The sequence below is a fragment of the Scyliorhinus canicula genome, chromosome 9, assembly GCF_902713615.1.
Source record: "Scyliorhinus canicula chromosome 9, sScyCan1.1, whole genome shotgun sequence".
Lineage (NCBI taxonomy): Eukaryota > Metazoa > Chordata > Chondrichthyes > Carcharhiniformes > Scyliorhinidae > Scyliorhinus > Scyliorhinus canicula.
In genome coordinates this window covers 105,180,264-105,202,534 of record NC_052154.1, presented here as the reverse complement: position 1 = coordinate 105,202,534, position 22,271 = coordinate 105,180,264, and the positions used below count along the sequence as shown (strand labels likewise).

Genomic DNA, 22,271 nt, shown 5'->3' with positions numbered 1-22,271 from the left:
TCATAACCTTGATGTCATAGTTGACCTCTGGATGAGCTTCCAACCACAAACCTGTGCCATCAGTAAGATTGCCTTTTCCATCGCTGTCACATTTTTTGACTTAATTTCTGTCTTAGCTCATCACCTGCTGAAACTCATTCATACCTTTGTTACCTCTAGACTTGACTAAAAAAACAATTCATAGCGGGCCTATCATGTACTATTCTCCATAAACATGAGGGCATCCAAAATTGTGTTTCCTGTGTCCTTACTTGCACCAAGATACATGAACCTGTCACCCTTTGTGCTCATTGAACGACGTTGACACCCGGTCAAGCAATGCCTCCATTTTGAAGTTCTCATTCTTGTTTCAAATCCCTGCAGAGTCATTTTCCTCTTAATGTCTGTTACCTCCTCCTACCAATCACAAACAGATTATCTGGTCATTATCATTGAAGTTCATGGGATCTGATCGGGCACAAATCGGTTGCTGGATTTGCTACATTGCAACAGTGGCTACACTTCACCAGTATATCCTTGTCTGTGAAGTTACCTAGGGCATCCTGAGGTCATGAAAAGTGTTATATAAATGCAAGTCTTTCAACTTCTGGCAAGTGAGAAAACATGTAATTTTTTTATGTGTAGCCAGGAGGATTAAAGAAAGAAGAAAGACTTGGATGTCATTGGTGCCTTTCAAACGCTCAGATGCCCCGTTACTGCCAATTAATACGTTTGAAGTGTAGTCATTATTGTAATGTTGTAAATAGTGGTGGGGTATTAATGCAGACATGTTGACTCTGTCCATTGATTGAAAGTTGGGGTGAGCTTGCCTCTACCAGTCCTGAAAGTTATATTGCTATTTGCATGGCTCAACATTGTTGGCCTAACATTGTGGCTTACTCTCGTTAGTTGCCTATCGTTGTGGCTTCCATTCCACTGAGCCATAGTATTCTCCCTCCATGAACCACTGATTTCTCTAGGGTCTGAACCAGGAACAGCACAGGAAACCTAGAGTAAATTAAATGAGACAAGCTGGCTGAGGCAGTCAGGCAGATGCTGGCAAGGAGATGATTGGGTGGGGTGGGCAGGGTGATTATTGAGAGGTTAGGGGGTTTATCAAGTGGGGACAGCCCTTGCAGGTGTGGGGAATTGGGAAGCCCTCCTTGGTATGCTGAGTACCTGAACAGGAAGGACACCCTGCATGCAAGCCCCTAGGTTACAGCTCACAACCTCCCAATGTTGTTGTCCCATCCTCCTGCTAGTAACAGGTCAATGGCACCAGGGCAGGCCCTGAAATGGACTTTAATTGTCTATTCGAGAGCCTCAATTGGCACAGAGGCCACCTGCAGGGTGTCCACCACTTATCTCCTCTGCAAAGGCAGGTAAGGAACAGGTATAAGACACCCTGCCATCACACGCGATTTTAATCTTTCTCGGGGCATAGAAATTCAGCGTTTAGGTCCAAATACCCTTATGCCTGCTCTCTTGCATTCACAGAAATACTGCAAAGGAGGCAAGAGAATTTGGCCGCATCTTGTGTTACAGACAGGACGGGGTTTAATTTAAACAGCACTGAATTTTCATCTCCCTCTTTATAAGTGGTGGCATGTTTAGCAAAACCCCTCAGTTTGGAGTGATCCCTGTAGCAAACTCCAGATAAGATAAAATAAAGGGTTGCTTTATTTTGCACACACGCAAAATGTGAGACGGAGTATTGCAACGTCCACTCTTTGCACTCATACAGTAGAAGAGGGATAAGGGAAAGAAAAGGGTACAGTCCAAGGCCACGGAAATAAGAAGAGTTATGGTTTCACGTGAGCCCAGAATCTAGAATCAGAAGATCGGTGGTGTATTCCTTCAGAGATTCACAGGCTGAATCTATTGCAGGGTGATCCGTTTTTCCAGAAGCAAGGACTTCTTTGCTGGAAAAAGACATAGAGATGAATTTGTCTTATTGACACTAATGCAGGAGTCCCGATATTCCAGTAGTTCAGTGTCGAGGAGGGCCAGGTAATTTTCTTGGCCAGAGGTTTTTCTGAAGCTACCTGTTGAATGGTCAAACGGAGTACTCCTTAGGTTCAGTTTCACATGGCAATATTACAGGTTCTAGCAGGTTGGGAGCGGTCATGTAACATAACTCACTTCTGGGTTTTGGATACAGGGTGTACTTTTCCTGATCTGGAATCTTGAGAAGGTTAATAATGGAGTCATGGTCCCTTTTGTCCTTGCAGAATTACCATCTCTGTGAGAGCTCTGCCTTAGAAATGGTTTTATCATTAGACTTTTTAAAAAATTCCCGATTTTGGTTTTTTTATCAAACTCAAATTTATCATCTGCAGTGGCGGGACCCAAACCCGGGTCCCCAAAGCATTATCCTGGGTATCTGGTTTACTAGTCCACAGACAATACCACTATGCCACCGCCTCCCTATTTGTCTTTGTCCATTTTCAAAGAGATAATTTTTTTAAGTATTTTATTTCCTGTCTTATTGATGGGACAATTGCAAGAATGCCTCAGGAGATAGTGACATATTGACATTGTCACTGGACTGGGTGTTTAGAGACCTCAGAGACAAAGGTTTAAATCCCAGCACGGAAGATGGTGACGGGAAGTTTTTTGGATTCCCACAACTTATTTCCCTTTGGCGGAGGCAGCCTGCCATTGGCCGACTGCGGGATCTTCCGATCCCGCCAGTGTCTATGACAGAAGATCCCACCGGCGGGAAGGCCTGGAAAATGACGGCCAGTGAAATTTGAATTAATCTTTTAAAACCTGGAACTAAGAGTCCAGTATGACCATGAAACCATTGTTATAGAAACCCATCTGGTTTACTCATGTCTACTATGGAAGAAAATCTGCCATCCTTTCCTGGTCTGACCTACATGTGAATCCAGATCCACTGCAATATCATAGAATTTACAGTGTAGAAGGAGGCCATTCAGCCCTTGGAAAGAGCACCCAACTTAAGCCAAGCCTCCACCCTATCCCCGAAACCCAATTTAACACGAGGGACAATTTAGCATGGCCAGTCCACCTGACCTGCACATATTTGGACTGTGGGAGCACCCGGAGGAAACCCACGCAGACATGGGGAAATAGTGCAAACTCCGCACAGACATTCACCCGAGGCAGGAATTGAACCCGGGTCCCTCAAGCTATGAGGCTGCAGTGCTAACCACTGTGCCACCATGCCACCCTTGTTTTGGTTGATCCTATTTGATTCTTGTCTTCACTTTGTCTGGATTCTAATCTTGCTTATTGACCAACCATATGGTTCACTCTTTACTGTCCTCTTAAATAGTCTAGCAAGCCACTCAGTTTGAGGGCAGTAAGGGATCAGCAATAAATGTTGGCCCTGCCAATGGTGCTCACATCCCATGAATGAATTTTTAAAAATGAATTGTATTAAGCAAGGAAGCGATATGCAGTGACTTCTTCGATTGGTTAATTTAAGTACTTGAATTACTCAACAGGGATGCCCAGAATTCAATGTGGAACGTTTTGCATCACAGCCTTCATCTGGATTATTCTTTCTCAGTGTATGAAATCAGAATATTAAAGGCTTCGCATCGAATGCAATTGCTTACTCTATCTTCAATCTTGCTGATGAGCTGCATCCTTACACCTAGTTTTTACTGTGTAAAACAGAAACATTCATTTTCAAGAACGCAACAAGCCATTTGACAAGTCAGAGAACTTCAAAAGGCAGCAGATTCAAAGTAGGAAAGAAATAAAAAAGCAGCACCTCAAAAGCAGTAATTTCAGGATTACTCCCAGTGCTACATGCTGGTAACCCTAGAAATAGGAAGATTGAACAATTGATATAGGAGGGAGGCCATCTGATTCCTGAGGTATTGGGACTGGTTCTGGAACAGGTAGGGAATGTACGAGATGGACAGGTTACACCTTCGCAGGATCAAGACTAATATCCTCACATGGAGATTTGCCAGTGCTATTGGGAAATTTAACCTAGATTGCCGGGGAGTGGGAACCTGACAGGGAGCTCAGGTTAGAGGAAAGTAAAGCTGGTATCAGGAAATAGAATAATAGTAAGCAATATCAGAGGACAGACAAAGTGAAGTCAAGGATCAAGTAGGATCAGAATGCATCATAATGTTAAAACGACAAAGTTAAGGGCACTCTATCTGGAGGCATGCAACATTTGATTAGAATGCACAAATAGAGGTACATTGGCATGATTTAATTGCTATTATGGCGACATGGTTACAGGATAAGTGAGGCTAAGAATTGAATACTCAATGGTATTCATCATTTAGCAAGGTAAACAGGCAAAGGAGATGGAGCAGCACTGTTAATAAGGGATGAGATCAGTACACTTGTGAAATTGGGATCTTGTTCGAAGATTCAAGATGGAAAATCAGTTTGGTTGGAGCTAAGAAACAGTAAGGGGCAGAAAACATTGCTGAGAGTTGTTTATGGGTCTCCAAATTATCGTGGTAATGTTAGGCATTAATAAATCAGGAAATTAGAGCCGCATGCATCATGGTAGTACTGTAATAATGGGCAACTTAAACATGCATATAGATTGGGTAAGCATAGCACTGATTCTGTGGAGAATGAAGTCCTGAACTGCGTGAAAGATTGATTTCTGGTGAAGTATGTTGAAGCACCAGGTATGGATCAGGCTGTAGATTTAGTATTATGAAATGAAAAAGGGCTAATTAATACTCTTGCTGTAATAGATTGGTCAAATACACTATAAAATGGCAGTAGATTGGCAATGGCTAGTATTCAACAAATATATATTCCACTAAGACACAAAAACACAACAGCAAAGGTGAAACAACCATGGCTAACAAAAGAAGTTAAAGATTGCATTAGATCAAAGGAAGTGGCTTATCAGGTTGCCAGAAAAAGTGGGAAACCCAAGGATTTGGAGAAATTTAGTGAAGGAGGACCTAGAAATTGATGAAGAAAAGGGAAAGAGAATGTGAATACAAGTTAGCAAGAAACATGGCAGATGAAAAGCTTCTTTGGGTGTATGGAAAGGAAAAGATTAGCAAGGACAAATGTGGGTCTATTACATTCAGAGACAGGAGAATTTATAATGGAGAATAGGGAAATGGCTGGGGAAACTAAGAAATTACTCTGCCACGATTTTGCACCCGCATTAGCTGCGAGCACAAACTATGATGCAAGCTCAAAATCCCGCAATCGGATGCAATCGAACAATGAGAATCTTGACGGCGAGATCTCGTTTTCCGAAATCCCCTGCACTCCACCAGTCAAGTAATGAGGTCCCCGCCCAGGAAGGTTGGGAACCTCGTTTTAATAACTTTTAATATAATTAGTGGACTTCCAGTTTTACAACTGCTTTTTAAAAACGGGAATAAGGTGAAGGAAACCCTTCTCTGCGGGTACACAAGTAAATGTCGCCCCCAGGGGGAGAGGGACATCCCTGGGCAGTACCAAGAGGGCCCGCTGCGGAACTCCTTTGAAGTTCCCCATATCGGTTGGTTTGGTTTCCCTTTGTGTATGTGGTGGAGGGTTCCATGTTGGGGGGAGGAGGTTCTCCATGTCAATTGGTGATGGGGGTTCTTCCCCCCCCCCGTGTCCATTGGGTGGACTGTCCTGTGTTTTATATTGGAGATCTGGGCCCATCCCATCCTGCCAACATGATGGCGTGGACCATGGCTTTAGATTTTCTATGCATGGAGTGCTGGATTATCGAGCGGGTAAACCCAGCTGTGCAGCCTTTGAGCTGTACGTCGGTTTTCTTGTCTCAGCCAGCAGTCTGTATAGAAAATGGGAAATTCCGACCTGTGCATTTGCCTTCATGGAGGAAGATACAGAGAAGTTCCCAAAAATACTAGATAATCAAACAGCCAGTGAAAATGAGGAACTGAAAGAAGTTAGTGGTAAAGAGGTAGTATTCAAAAAAATAATTGGTTTGAAGATTGATTAATCCCCTGGACCTGATGAGCTAGCTCCCAGTGTGTTGAAGGAGGTGGCTATTGAGATAGTGGAAGCATTGGTGATTATCTTTCAAAATTCCAAATATTCTTGAAAAGTTCCAGCAGACTGAGAAGTAGTAAATGTAACCCCAGTACTTAAAAAGGAAGAGAAAGAGAAATGGAGAATTACAGACCTGCTAATTTGATGTCAGTAGTAACTGCAATCCCCTCATCCAAAACCACTGCAGTCCTTCAGGTAAAGATATACCCGCAGTACCTTTTGGTAGATTTTTGATCCAGCGATATTGATAGAACAGCCTGGTGCCCTTCCATCTAACTTAATGTTCCTGACAATTCTCTATGTCATCAGAAACTTGGATTATACGTCTCTCTATATTTATCCATGATAACACAACAGTGAGTATTTGAGACCCAGCAGAGAACCTTGTGGGACATCACAGGTCACTCCCTTCCAGTAAGAGTGCATCTGTTAACCAGGTCAATTATGTTTTGTGTACAAAATTGGAATGATAAAAGCCATATATACATTTAAATTAAAGTTGTAACTAAATTGGGTATAACAATATAACTGGATAAAATATTTAAAACATTGTATAAATAATAGTTATGTGGTAATATCAATCATTATGTAACACATTTCAATACAAATGAGAACATTTCAATTCATTTTGATGTTATTTTCACAGAATCAGAGAATAACTTTAAAGTACAGAAATCCAATAACTTGGTGACAGCTTATGATTATGTTTCAGTTATGCATTTTGGAAGGTAAGTACCAATTTTCCTGTTTCCATTGATTTTAATAAGCAATTCTAACATTGAGAAATTCACTAAAATGCAATGAGGCCATTCCTTTCAGAAATGTGCAGGTTAGGTGGATTGGCCATGCTAAATTGCCGTTAGTGTCCAAAAAAGTTAGATGGGGTTATTGGGTTACGGGACAGGGTGGAAGTGAGGGCTTAAGTGGATTGGTGCAGACTCGATGGACCAAATGGCCTCCTTCTGCATTGTGTGTTCTATGGGGCGGAATTCTCCGCAAGGCCCGACGCCGTCGTGAAACCTGTAGAGGTTCACGACGCCGTCGGAAGCCTCTCCCGGCCCCCTATTCTCCCCTACCCGGGGGGGATAGGCGGGCCGTACCGGGAAACTTGGCGGCCGGGCCTTGCCCCTGGCTTCAAGGCCTGGCGCGCCAAGAATGACGCCGCGGCAGAGCATAATGACGTCAGCCGCGCATGCGCGGGTTGGACAGCTCAAACCCGCACATGCGCGGTTGCCGTCTTTCCCCTCAGCCGCCCCGCAAGATGTGGCGGCTTGATCTTGCGGAGCGGAAAGAGTGCGTCCCCTTGAGACGCAGGCCCGACGATCGGTGGCCACCGATCGTGGACCAGTCCCCTCCCGAGCACGGTCGTGGTGCTCGATCCCCTATCGGCCCCCCCCCCCTAGGCCCCACACTTACCTGGCGCGCCATGTTCATGATGGCAGCGACCGTGTGGTTGCCTCTGTCGTGAACTGGTCGGGAACGGCAGGCCGCTCGGCCCACCCGGGTCGGAGAATCGCGGGCCGGCGTGAAAAACGGCTGCCCGCGTTTCTCCGAGCGGCGCATCGGAAAACCGGACACGCATTTTGGGGGGGTGGGAGAATAGCGGGAGGTGCGGGAGCGCACCTCCCGCTATTCTCCCACCCATCGTGGTTGCGGAGAATCGCGGCCATGTTCTATTAAAACTGCTACTGCATTGTGTGACATCAGCTTCTTTTCAATAAATAATGTCTGTAGGATAGCCAACTACCCAAATTGCTTGTGTGCCTTTTGAGGATCTCAAGAAAATAAATTCAGATTTGAGATGAACGTGAAAATCATGTCTGAATGAGTTAGGGGAAAATTAAGGGGCTGAATTTTTTCCTTTGGGAAGGAAGTCTGCTGTTCTTACCTGGCCTGGCGTACCTGGGACTCCAGACTCACAGCAATGTGGTTGACTCTTTTAATGCCCTCTGAAATGGCAGAGCAAGCCAATCAGTTCAACTAATTAGGGATGGGCAATAAATGCTGGTCTAGCCAGCAATGCAGACATCCTGTAAAATTAATTTTGAAAAAGTATGGAGAGGCCCAGCAGTCAGCTGCTCATAAGTAGTCTATGCTGATTGTGAAAGAGTAAAAAAACAAATAGTTAAATCACAGCAAATAAACTATTTGATTGTTTGGATAAGAATCTAGCTGTTTGCTGAGTATCTGATGAATATTCAGTGAGTATTGAAGGTTTTATTTCTTAGGTTTAGAATAGCGCAGGCACTGTACTTCTGTAAGTTGCTAGTAAGTTAATTAATTGGTAAGTACGTAGGGCGGGATTCTCCATTTCATAGACGAAGAGCTGGATTCTTCTATTTTGAGACTTAAGCGCCGACGCCGGCCCCCCACACACACACACACTCACACATACAACAAGATGACTGGAAAGAGAGTGGCGCCACGGTTCAGGGACGCTGAGCTGGACACCCTCATGGACTCTGTGGAGGAGAGAAGTATCCCGGTCCGGAAGAAAGGCCACCAGGCACCAGCATTCGCTGGGCCTAGGCGCGGGTGGCAGAGGCAGTCAGCGCCATGGGCACCTTTGTCCGGACTTGCATGCAGTGCTGGAAGAAACTCCATGGCCTCCTCAGGGTAGCCAGGGTGAATCAGCTGCTCTGTGCGGCTGGCACTAACTCCAAACCCCCACCCTGCCCCACATACCAGCATCCATGCCAGCAGCCATGGCTGGGTGCCCAGGCCACTGCGGCCACCATCTATGCAACCCCTTGGCTGCAGGTGTCGGACCATCTATTGGTGTCATTGTATGTTTTTCCACACATCCCCGCCCCAGGAGAAGGCCGCGCACAACCGCCAGGAGCGGGAGAAGACCAGAGGGGGACCACGGGAACTGCGGCCCCTTACCATGCCCGAGCAGAGGGCACTGGATGTGGTCGGCGGCCCAGAGGAAATGGGGTCACCGAGGTGGAGTTTGGTTGCGGGCAAGGAAGTGAGACATGCGTAGTTGCCGATCCCCATGACACGTGTGGTCATCCCCCTCAATACTGTGCCCCCGGCCCGCTGTCTAAACGTATGTCATCTTGTGTCTTACTCCATGTTGGCAGGAATGCTCTCTCACAGGCAGCCATGTGCCAGAGCCACGTTGCAGCAGCATTCCTGCCAGAGATGGGGCCAGTTTATTCAGAACCCCTCTCCGCCACCCAGTGCCAGAGCCGATGCCTACCCGACAGCTGAGCATTGACGGGAAGAGCAGCCCGGACACCAGCCCTCGGCCCATGACTCAGGACACCCCAGAGCTGGGGTCGAAGGATTACACTGACTTTCCATCACAGCTGTCTCCCTAATATCCCTAATCCCAGACACTATCACTTCAGTTGGGTACATTAGTGAAGAGTCTCCTGAGACACTGGTGCGCATCACACATCGCATCTGGTATAGCAGGTGAAGATAGAAGCAACCGAAGGGCTGGACGGTCGACGGGCAGGCCGGCCGCAGGAACCAGCTGCCATCCAGACAGGTCCCGGGCTTCTGGAACATCCAGTCCCAGCCACAATGCAGATGCGGTCAGAGACCCAGGGAGCACAAGATGGAATGACGGTGGATATCCAACACCTGCAGACGCAGGTGGAGGATTCCATCCACGTGCAGGAACAGGGTGGTGCAGGTCATGCATGCCACCCAGGCCGATACCGCATGGATGACATCCGCGGTGGAGGCATTGGGGGTGACAGTTTCGGCTATGGATCAGTGTGTCCAAGGCCTGGGCATTCTGTGCAGGCGGTGGCCGAGGCCAGGACTGGGCTGCCCTCTCTCACAGGCAGCCATGTGCCAGAGCCACGTTGCAGCAGCATTACTCAGCATTTCCCAGTCACAGCAGGCCATGGCTGGGAACGTCGGCAGGATTGCCCAGGCGCTGGCCGACATTGCGCAGACACCGGCCCGATGGCCCTATCCCAGAGGGAAGTGGCCCAGTCACTTACTGATGGAGCACAGTTGCAGCATGATGTGGTGCAGTCCCAGACGGCGATGGTCCACTCCCTGTGTTCCATGGCTGCATGTGTGCAGACCCTGGTCGAAACCAGAGTGGGCCTCCAGGACTGGCAGCACTAGATGGCGGGAGGAGCTTCAGTGGATGGCTCCGCTCGTACCCCCATCTAATGGAGCAGCCCGGGGGCCATCGGGCACCCCGAGGCAGGAGGACTCCCGCAGGGGAAGTGCCGGAACAGCGCAGCACCTCTGACTCTCTCTCCCCCACCCCCTCCCATCCCTCCTCCTGTCCCTGGTACATCTGGTGGGCAGAACAAGGTGGCACCATGCCACCTAGGACACCCGAGCAGTGGCCAGGCCCATCCAGGCTGGGTTGCCAATGGGGACCCTTGTTGCAGGGCAGGAGTTACAGCAGGCTGCCTCCACCCCTAATGGTCTGGGGAAACCACCTGCGCATAGTGTTAGGGCCCGTAAGGACAGAACTTTAGACACCAGTTAACTTGGCACAGATGCAGAGCACAGTTCAGTTACAGGGGCGAGGGCACAGACTGTGTATATATTTCTGCACAATAAACACCTGTTAACACCGTTAAAACCTGCTTTGGTGCACTGATTGATGGGTGTGGGCTTGTCCGGGCTGGTGAGAATGGGGGGCCTGGGCGCGTGGGCAGACCAGTGCAGGCCCTGTAGGAGGATTGTGCTCCAAAAAAGAAATACCATTTACTGTTGAACTTCCAAAACTCCTTCCCGGATTGGTACTGTTCTACACATGCCTAACTCCAACAATTTTGCTCCGGCAGTTTAAAAACAAGCTTTAAATGCATCAAGCAGTCCTTCAGGAGTTGTTGTTCCCGAATTACCGCTGATGAATGCTCAGTGTATTATGTGCTGTGCATTGTGATGTTATGCAAATGAGTTGACCAAACATTCTCGTGAAAGGTACCTGGATCTGCATCTGAAGGGCTGTAAACTGTAAGGTTACAGTCCAGGTGCTGGAGTGGAATTAAAATGAGCAGCTAATTTCTTTTTTCTCTTTTTTTGGCCTGTGCAGACACGATGGGCCAAATTGCCTATTTCTGCATTGTACTTTTTCTATGGTTCTATAAATGACCAAGCAACTAGTGTCGGCATCGTAGCACTGTGGTTAGCACTGCTGCTTCACAGCGGCAGGATCCCAGATTCGATTCGCAGCTTAGGTCACTGTCTGTGTGAAGTCTGCAATTTCTCTCTGTGTCTACATGGGTTTCTTCCGGGCGCTCTGGTTTCCTTCCACAAGTCCCAAAAGACGTGCTTTTAGGAGAATTGGACATTCTGACTTCTCCCTCAGTGTACCTGAACAGGTGCCGGAGTGTGGGGTAGGGGATTTTCTCAGTACCTTCATTGCAGCGTTAATGTAAGCCTATTTATTTATTTATTTTTTAAAATTTAGATTACCCAATTATTTTTTCCAATTAAGGGGCAATTTTAGCGTGGCCAATCCACCTACTCTGCACATTTTTGGGTTGTGGGGACGAAACCCACGCAGACACGGGGAGAATATGCAAACTCCACACGGACAGTGACCCAGAGCCAGGATCGAACCTGGGATCTCAGCGCCGTGAGGCGGTTGTGCTAACCACTAGGCCACCGTGCTGTCCTTTGTAAGCCTATTTATGACAATAATAAAGATTTTTCAGAAAATTTCAAAAAACATAACTGTTGACATGCACTTGTGTCCAGAGAGCTTCCATCCTGCCACTATCGTGTTCGTCTGCATTATCAAATGTAAATTATTATTGTTATTCCTAACACTTTGTATAGAAAATCAATAACATTCCAATCAGCAAAATAGAACTAAACATTTTATTTTTGCTTTAGGTTTGCTTTTTCGAAAAGTCCTGGATTACCCACCATTGTGCCAAAACCAGATCCAAATGTACAGATTGGACAATTTATGGGCTTATCTGAAAAAGATGTTTTAAAGATAAACACGTTGTATCAGTGCCGTAAGTGTAATATACATATTTACTTCTTTGAAATCTATTCTTTTAAAACACTTGCTGACTTCAACCTTCTGCTACAATTTAAAAGAGACAGTAACGATATGATTCTACAATGTTATATTGTACCAGAGAGTGAGACTCAAATTAAGTTACCACAGTACCGTATGCTGGGAGTTCCCAGTTGCAGGCATCTGGTGTAGGAGACTGTTTCCTAAGGGAAGGTATTGTTCCACAGGGATCTTGTTTATCTTCCAGGAGCTGCCAATAGAGTGACATGATGTATGAGTTTAATTGGGAAATTCCTCAAGAGCTGCTCCCACTCCTCTGGTATTGAAGGAAATGCAGCAGAAACCCAGGTTTCAGGCATTAATACGGCTTCCACTGCACTTCTACTGAATGAACGGCAGCGGAATAGAAGTAGCTATACCTGTCACAAACAAAATCAAATTAAAAATCAGACCGTTTTTTAATCTTAATTTTTATTCAATCTTTAATGTATTTTAATCATCATTGTTATGAATACTAAGATTGAAATACGTTCTTGGTGTAGCATTGATACTGACATGAGCCATTGTTCTATGTTTGTAAAATTGTTAGTTATTTCATTATTGCTCAGTGTTTTACTTTGGAAAGTCAATCTTCCTCTAATTTTAACAAAACGTCCAACGACAGATTTTCTAACCAGTTACACCAAGTAAATGGGTATAAAGTGGGTCTGACTATTTTTTTTTTTCATTCATGGGATGTGTGCATCACTTGCTGGGCCATCCCCAGTTGCCCTGAACTGAGTGGCTTACGAGGCCATTTCAGAGGGCAATTAAGAATCAACTAGATTGCTGTGCATCTGGAGTCACATGTAGACCAGACCAGGTAAGGACAGCAGATTTCCTTCCCATAGGTGAACCCTTGGTCTGAGAGTGCTCAGAATCCGGTTCACTGCCATTGTTGTTTTATATATGATCAACAGCTGTCAACATCACTTTCTTTCTACTGCCCAATGAGATTTCCTAGCTTCCACATGCCCTACTGTCGGCATTTCAGGTGCTAACTGCAGTATTTCCTTCAGACTCTGAAACCATGGGCGAAGCTACAACCTTCACTCCCTCTAAATCATTCCCCAAAAGTAAGTCTACTCCGTCCACTGGGAATTCCTTAACCATCCTAACAACTACTGGACCTGACACTAAATCATACTCCAATTACACTTCATACAATGAAACTGGGCTACAGCTTCCTCCCATCAATTATACCTCAGCTTTTACTGAGCTCTCTGGTGAAAAAAACAAATCTTTCTCCAGCACAAGAGTTTGAGTAGCCCCTGTGTCCCTTAAAATTGTTATGAGTTTGGCTACTTCAGTTGAGGAAAATAATGTGATCTTCCCCTTCAGCACAAAACCGGTATATCTTACATCTACCTCATTCTTCACACCTGCTCTCACAGCAGAGTGCACCTCGGGTCTCCTAAGTCCAGTTAATGCTACAGTTTGCACTGTATTATTCCCCACTTTTGTTCCCTTTTCATAATCCTCCCTATGAGCCCCTACAAGTCCCATGGGCTTCCCTTGCAACTTATGCTGAATGAACGTGTCCCATCTTGATACAGTGGTGACACCTAGATTTCAAGGCTCACCTCCAGCCTCAGTACCTTCTTTCCTGGTCTGAGAAGGAGAGCTCAGAGGATTCCCAGCTATCCACTCCCTACCTTGACTACCTGCCTTCCTCTCATTCTCCCACTTCCCATCCTTTTCAAACTAATGGGGTGATGGAACAGAGGTTTAAATTTATGGATGAGCTCAAAATCGTCAGCCATAATTGCTGCTTGCCTTGCAGTTTGAACTCTCTGATCTTCAACATGGGTTGTTATTACACAAGGTAAGGAATTATTACACTCCTCTAAGAGAATGACCTCTCTCAGAGCCTCATAGGTAGTCTCAACTCCAATGCTTGTACCAACCTATTAAAATTGTTCTGCTTCACGCTTTCAAATTCTGCATAAGTCCCAGCTGTCTCCTTAAATTCTGAAAATTTTACTTATGCTTCGGAAGCCAATTCATCTGCATCCAGGATAGCCTTATTTACTGTCTCATAATTCTTAGACTCCTGCTCTGTCAGGTTGGATAAACTTCCTGTGCCCACCCTGTCAATTTACTCTGCAGGGGGAATGTCCACTTTGCTTTTGGCCGTTCCATTTGGGTTACTATTTTCTCAAAAGCCTAAAATAATGTTTCTACTTCCTTCTCTTCAAATTTTGGGAGAGCCTGTATAAATTTAAGCATATCACTGGGTTCTCTTCTAGGATTAAGTACTTCTCTGCTTTCTGGCAGCTCTCCACCCAATTCCAGTGCCTGAAGATGGAAATCTTTCTCTAATTCCAACTTCCTCATTTCCACCTCCAGTTCATTTTCTTTCTGCTATCTCTTTTTCTCTTTTCTCTCTTCATTTCCATCTACATTTCTGTTTGCTTTTGTTACATTTTAATTTCTCTCTTTTTACTGCATTTCCATTTCTTTTTCTTTGTGCCTCGGCTCCCTTTCGTTTTGCTGCATCTCCAATTATTTCATTTGTAACTGGATTTTCGCCAATTCTACTAATTGTCGCTCTGACCTAAGCTGTATTTCTTGCATTTCCTTCAAATTTAAATATTGAACTGTGGTGAATGTAACTTAGTAATTCACACTGTATTTACCAATACCATTGTAAGCGCAGTAGCATTATCCGACCACTAGGGGGAGTAGCTCTGGGAATGCTCGGGAGTTTGTACAGGGCTCCACCCTTGGCTCCGCCCATGACTCCTCCCCCTGGACTACTGTATAAATACTCTTGTCCAGAGCCAGCCTGCAGTTCATCGAGAGTTCAACGGGTAACAGGCTGGCTCTGTAGTAAGTAGATTAAAACCACTGTTCATATCTTAAAGCACGTGTCTAGTGAATTGATGGTTCCATCATGAACAATCGCTTGAATTACCACTGCCTTCTTAGCTGTAGCTGGTAAATCTATTCTTAGTTCACCTACCAATTCGATTAGCTTCTCTTTGTGAAGCCCTTCTCAATAAATCAGAGTTAAGTCTTCCACCTGAAGAAAATCCAGAGCGAACCTGTTATATCATTACAAACCTGGTGCTTCTTTTTAATTTACACTGTCCCCCAAATTTGCCGTCTAACGTTCCAAAATCCTGAACTTGAGCCCCCAATTTATGTTATGACACCCTGGACTGGTGTGCAGTCGATTTAAGTCCAACAGACTCCGGAGTCCCAACAAAAATGAATTAACCAATTATTTGTCTAAATTCACAGAATCTTTGGCCCTTTGACTGCTTATTACGTTAATGCCACCAGGTTTGTAAGTTGAACGCAATAACTGTTTATCTATAACAGAAAAAAGTTGAAATATGCAGTAATTATAACGGAATACCGGTCAGCTAATTTACTACTCGCTCCTTTTACCGTCCCGTTCACAGCCCAAATACACACAAGACGGACACACACAGAGGGGAGGAAAAGACTGAAAATAATAAGGGATTAGGATGAAAGATGAGTGTCCTTGCTTCCGATGTTGATGTCGTTGCAGCTGGTTGTCCTCCCAAGATGCTTAGGGATTGAAACCACTGATGTAGTGTTAGAGATGATCTTATGGCGGCTGCATTCAGCCAGAATTCCCAGACAATAGGATTTCATTTGGAGAAGCACTTTACCTGTCAACAACCTAGACCTTCATTCAGTAATAACAATCTTTATTAGTGTCACAAGTAGGCTGACATTAAAGCTGCAATGAAGTTGCTGTGAAAATCCCCGAGTCACCACACTCCGGGGCCTGTTCGAGTGCACTAAGGGAGAATTCAGAATGTTAAATTCACCTGACAAGCACGCCTTTTGGGACTTGTGGGAGGAAACCGGAACACCTGGAGGAAACTCATGCAGATACTAGGAGAAAGTGCAGACTCCGCACAGACAGTGATCCAAGCCTAGAATCGAACACGGGTCGCTGGCGCTGTGAAGTAATAGTGCTAACCACTGTGCTACCATCCCGCCCAAAGGAACAGTCTCAGGCTTGTTTAATTTTTACTTGTTTACAACTCCACCAGACCGACCAACAGCCTTACAGAGATAACCTGCCTTGGTCTGCTTTCAAAGCCAGCGATTTAGCCCTGTGCTAAACCAGCCTGCTAAACTTCTTGGAGGGGCTGAATTTCCCAAAGGTGGGCGGGGAGCGGGTAGAGGGGCTGGGGGCCGCAATCGGGCTGGAAGAGATAGTGGATGGCTTGAAGGCCATGCAGGCAGGTAAGGCCCCATGTCCGGACGGGTACCCAGTGGAGTTTTATAAAATGTTCTCTGGGATATTGGGGCCGGTGTTGTTGAGGATGTTCAGTGAGGCAAGGGAAAGAGGGGTGCTGCCCCTGACAATGTCACAGGCCATAATTTCGCTGATTCTTAAGCGGGCCAAGAACCCGGAGCTGTGTGGGTCCTACAGGCCGACCTCCCTGTTGAATGTAGATGCCAAGTTGCTGGCCAAAATCCTTTCCTCCAGGATTGAGGATTGTGTTCCGGACGGTATTGGGGAGGACCAAACGGGGTTTGTTAAGGGTCGGCAGTTGGTGGCCAATGTAAGAAGGAAAATTAAATGTGATCATGATGCCCCCGGAAGGTAGGGAGGTGGAGGTAGTGATTGCAATGGATGCAGAAAAGCCTTTTGATCGTGTAGAATGGGATTATCTGTGGCAGATACTGGGACGGTTCGGATTCGGGCGGAGCTTTATTGACTGGGTCAGGTTACTGTATCAGGCTCCTGTGGCAAGTGTACGGACGAATAGGACAACATCGGACTATTTTAGACTGCACCGGGGGACGAGACAGGGATGCCCCCTCTCTCCACTGTTGCTTGCACTGGCTATAGAGCCGTTGGCAATTGCTCTGAGAGCCTTGAGGGGCTGGAGGGGACTGGTCCGAGGTGATGGTGAAGCATAGGGTTTCGCTCTATGCGGATAAACTGCTTCTGGATGTTTTGGACCCAATAAAGGGGATGGAGGAAATCATGAGGATTCTAGAGGAATTTGGCCGGTTTTCGGGGTATAAAGTTAATATGGGAAAGAGTGAGATGTTTGTGCCCAGGCGAGGAGACAGAGAGGCGACTGGGAGAGCTGCCATTTAGGTTAGTAGAGGGAAGCTTTAGGTACCGAGGCATCGAAGTGGCGCAGGAATGGGACCGCCTGCATAAATTTAATCTGGCCTGGCTAGTGAACCAAATGAAGGACGATTTTTGGAGGTGGGACGCGCTTCTTTTGTCTCTGGCTGGGAGGGTGCAAAAGGTGAAGATGACGGTCCTTTCAAGACTCCTGTTTATATTTCAGTGTCTCCCCATCTTTATTCCGCGGTCCTTTTTTCAGCGGGTCAACAGAGTGATCACGGGCTTTGTCTGGGCGGGCAAGACCCTGCGAGTAAGGAAGGTAATGCTTGACCGGAGTCGGGGAGAGGGTGGGCTGGCGCTGCCAAATTTTAGCAACTATTCCTGGCCGGCTAATATAGCCATGATCAGGAAGTGGGTGGTGGGGGAGGGGTCGGCATGGGTGCATATGGAGACAGCTTCATGTAAGGGCACCAGTTTGGGGGCGTTGGTAACTGCGCCTCTGCCATTCCCGCCGGCACGGTACTCCACCAGCCCCGTGGGGGTGATAGCCCTGAGAGTTTGGGCCAATGGAGGAGGCATGTGGGAGCATCGGTCTGGGCCCCAATCTGTGATATTCACCGGTTTGACCCGGGGAGTATGGACGGGGGTTTCCGGTTATGGCGGAGAGCGGGGATTGAGAGGATGGGGGATATGTTCACAGAGCGGAGCTTTCCAAGTTTGAGGGTGTTGGAGGAAAAGTTTGAGTTGGCGTGGGGAAATGAATTCGGATATCTGCAGGTGCGGGACTTCCTTCATAAACAGGTGTCAACCATCCCGCTCCTACCGTTAAGGGAGATTCAGGACAGGGTAGTTTCCAGAGGGTGGGTAGGAGAAGGGCATGTCTCGGACATTTATAAAGAGCTTCTGGGCTCGGAGGAGACGCAGACCGAGGAGCTGAAGCGCAAGTCGGAGGAGGAGCTGGGAGGTGAGATAGAGGATGGTCTATGGGCAGATGCGTTGAGTAGAGTCAACGCGTCCGCAACATGTGCCAGGCTCAGCCTTATACAATTTAAGGTTGTTCATCGGGCTCACATTTCAGTGGCCCGGATGAGCAGATTCTTTTGGGGTGGAGGACAGGTGCGCAAAATGTGCGGGAGGACCGATGAATGATGTCCACATGTTTTGGACATGTCCAAAGCTTAGGGGATTTTGGCAGGGGTTTTGCGGACGTCATGTCCACAGTGTTAAAAACAAGGGTGGCGCCAAGACCAGAGGTGGCAATTTTCGGGGTGTCTGAAGATCCGGGAATCCAGGAGGAGAAAGAGGCAGACGTTCTGGCCTTTGCTTCCCTGGTAGCCTGGAGATGGATACTATTAGCTTGGAGGACTCAAAGCCCCCTAAGTCAGAGACCTAGCTAATGGACATGGCTCGCTTTCTCTGGAGAAAATCTAGTTCGCCTTGAGAGGGTCACTGTTAGGGTTCACCCAGAGGTGGCAACCATTCATCGACTTCTTTGTGGAAAATTAATCGTCAGTAGACGGGGTTGGGGGGGGGGGGGGGGGGGGTTAGTTTAGATTAGAGTAGGGGGTTAATAAGGGTGGGACCTGTACGAAAGGTAAATGGCTTTTGCACTATGTTTATGGTTTCATGTATATTGTTTATTTTGTTGTTACTATACAAAAATACCTCAATGAAATGTTTATTAACAAAAAAGAAAATGCATTCAATGACCTTGATCACCTGGTGTGGTTGTTTAACTTTTCCAGACATTTTTCTGATGTTCTCCAGACCATATTCTGTAAATGGACCTTCCTGGCTACCATTCACAATCTCGTAACAGGATGTGGAGATGCCGGCATTGGACTGGGGTGAGCACAGTAAGAAGTCTTACAACACCAGGTTAAAGTCCAACATGTTTGTTTCAAACACTAGCTTTCGGAGCACTGCTCCTTCCTCAGTCATTTACCTGAGGAAGGAGCAGTGCTCCAAAAGCTGGTGTTTGAAACAAACATGTTGGACTTTAACTTGGTGTTGTAAGACTTACTGCTCTTAACAGGATGTGCATTGAGAGCATGGAAATAGCCTATTTCCTGTTGACCTCATCACTAAGGCCTCCAGCACTCCATCTGTAAATCTGTAAATTTTTAATAATAATCTATTAATAATAATAATCTTTATTGTCACAATAGGCTTACATTAACACTGCAATTAAGTTACTGTGAAAAGCCCCTAGCCGCAACATTCCGGACCTGTTCGGGTACACAGAGGGAGAATTCAGGCTGTTCAAATGACCTAACAGCATGTCTTTTGGGACTTGCGGGAGGAAACCGGACCACCCGGAGGAAACCATGCAGACACGGGGAGAACGTGCAGACTCCGCACAGACAGTGACCCAAGCCGGGAATCGAACCCCAGTCCCTGACGCTGTGAAGCAACAGTGCTACCCATTGTGCTACTGAATCTGGGAGTCTTCTCTCTTGCCTGTTGTTCCATTTGAATTGCTTCCTCTATCAACCAGCTCAGACTGACAACACCAGCTTCCCTTCGATCAGTGCAGCTCCCCTTTGAGAGGTGAAGACTGTCTTTACGAGTTGGAGGCTAGATGCAGCACTTGCTAGCCTTGCATGCTGTAAGGTGCCTTGCTGAGCATTCAATCCTACCAGCAGCACAGGTTGCATGCAACCAAATACTGCAGTCATTAAACTGAGGAACAAGGTAGTTTACAAATTGGGATCCTTGCACTTCAAAAGAGGCGCGCTCAGTACTTAGCCTGTTTCTTTTTCCTCTTCTCACAATTATAATTGGAGTTTGCTGTAACAAGGGCATCCGTGATATATCTGTGTATATAAACCTAAGAGTCCAATAGCTGTGGATTTGGCAGAGCAGCCATTGTAACAATTAACTGAGGATCATTTAAGTCTTGCAATCTTTTTCTCGTCATCTTCAGTGATCACTCGCTACCGAGTATGATTGTCCACCTAAGAAACTCCTTGTCACTGGTCATGGGTTTTATAGGTCCTTGCGTGGCCAATGAGCCCAATCTCAGAGCCGCACATCCGACCGTACACTTGGCAGGTAATTCCGGGAGGTAGGATTTGTCCTTGGACTGGAGGTTGCTGGTATTTCTTTCTCGGGCTCCTTTTCCAGATCTTGGAGTTGAGTATACACGAAGCGTTGCGTCCCTTCAATCAGGAGTAGATCTCTTCTGAGCAAGGATCTCCCGGACGTTGACGTCTATGTTGTATTTCTTGAGGTATGCCTTCAGTGTGTCTTTGAAGTGCTTCTTTGTCCTCCTCTTGTTCGGGAGTTTCCCTTGAGCTGGGCAAAGGAGATTGCTTTGGCAATTGAGACATTGGCATCCAAAGTATGTGGCCGACCAGCAGAGTTAGTTTCAGCTAATCATTGATACGATGCTGGTGCCCTTGGCTCTTTCAAGGATACTGATATTGCAATACCTGATCACTCAAAATACCCTCCAAAGCTCAAAATTCTTATAGCTCCTTGAAGTAACAGATGCAAATAGGCTTTAAGTAGCGACAACCACTTACAATTTCCAGTTCCCTATTGATATGTATAGCCAATAAATAGTGCAGATTATTCACTGCATGTGACAGTCAGCAGAGTAACAAACAGGACTAATTTACTGTGTGTCTCAATAAAATTAATGGACACTTGTTCATCACATATTGTGATTCTTGGCACCTCTTTCAGGCGTTGATTAATTTCTCTCTCTATATTTTCAAAACTTTTGACAGTTCGGCCTTCTGCACAATGAATTTAACACCTTGTAACCTTCCACCAAAGTTACATCCATGCTTATTTTGTTTCTACTCAATTTACTCTCGCTGTAATTGTTGGCAAATTCATATGAAGCTTTTTTCCATTTACTAACTCCAGGATTGTCCTGGGCTCTGATTATCACAGATTATTAGTCCAACATATTTGTTTCAAACACTAGCTTTTGGAGAAGGAGCAGTTCTCCGAAAGCTAGTGTTTGAAACAAACCTGTTGGACTTTAACCTGGTGTTGTAAGACTTCTTACTGTGCTCACCCCAGTCCAACGCCGGCATCTCCACATCACAGATTATTAGATTATCATAGGTTATTAGATTTTCCTGTGTATGATTGCAAATTCTTATAGCACCATTTTCCAAATAATTTAGAATTATATTAATTATTTGTTTCATTGCTTTATCAAAGAAATGCATTCATTGGCTTATTGTTTCTCATTTTATATTCAAAAGGATGAATAAACTGATTTTAGCTGAACATGCTGCTCTGCCAGTTAGGTGAAGCGATATATGAAATATGCCCATTTAACAGATTAACAGACTTTAAATGATATATAATTCTTTCATATTTCTAACACAAAGCTATTACTTTTATATGTTCTGGTTTGATTTGTTTTAGAGGTATGTGGAAACTTATTCACTAAAAGTGATGGAAGTTTCACCTCTCCAAATTATCCAGACGTGTATCCTAGTTTCATCAACTGCAAGTGGATGATCAGGGCACCTTTGGCACACAAGGTATGTGGTAACTCCATAAGAAACAATACAAAATCAGAACAATGTTTTGGGAAATAAAAATTAGTATAAGTTATATGTGGAATTTCCTCCGACTCCACTTGGCATAAAGAATCATCTGAGCCTACATCTTGGAGGAAAATCAGTTGTATTCTGCATTGAACTGTTTCTGCCAATATATGTCCATGCAGTGTTTTGCAATCCTAACATGCTACACCCCTCAATTTTGTGTAATCAGCAAAATGCTATATTGTGCCATCAGTTCCTAAGTGCAGATCATCATGTATTGATGTTAATGATCTGGGCTTAGGAACAGTACATACACGGATAGACAAAATGACAGGATCGAGGAGCACAGAGAATGTTTGTTGGATTGGATAATATTTCAGAGATAGAGAGGTTTGAAGCTACTGTGGAACTTGGAAACAACAATGAGAATTCTTGGAATCCTGAGTCAATATTGAGGATGTGCAGATTAGGTGGATTGGCCATACAAAATTGCACCCGAGTACAAAAAAGGTTACGTGGGGTTACTGGGTTACGGGGATGGGATGGAGGTGTGGTCTTAATTAGGGTGCTCTTTGCAAGGACTGGTGGAGACGTGATGGGCCAAATGGCCTCCTGCACTGTAAATTCGATGACTCCCAAGGCTCCTCCCTCCCAAATTTATACCATTGTGCTGCCACCTTAGTAGATTTGTCCAGCCAATGGGACAAGATATGCCAAAGGATGATGAGGA

At 45.7% G+C, this 22,271-nt stretch overlaps 1 protein-coding gene across 2 annotated transcripts in view; it reads left to right on the top strand.

Moving 5' to 3' along the window:
* The window catches only part of LOC119971590 (embryonic protein UVS.2-like), a 174,071-nt gene that overhangs the window by 82,912 nt on the left and 68,888 nt on the right, over positions 1-22,271 (top strand). For both annotated transcript variants that reach the window (XM_038807362.1, XM_038807361.1), the window contains exons 8-10: positions 6,602-6,683; positions 11,782-11,909; positions 21,417-21,535. In XM_038807362.1, coding sequence (XP_038663290.1) covers positions 6,602-6,683; positions 11,782-11,909; positions 21,417-21,535 — 329 coding nt within the window. The remainder of the gene's footprint in view (positions 1-6,601; positions 6,684-11,781; positions 11,910-21,416; positions 21,536-22,271) is intronic.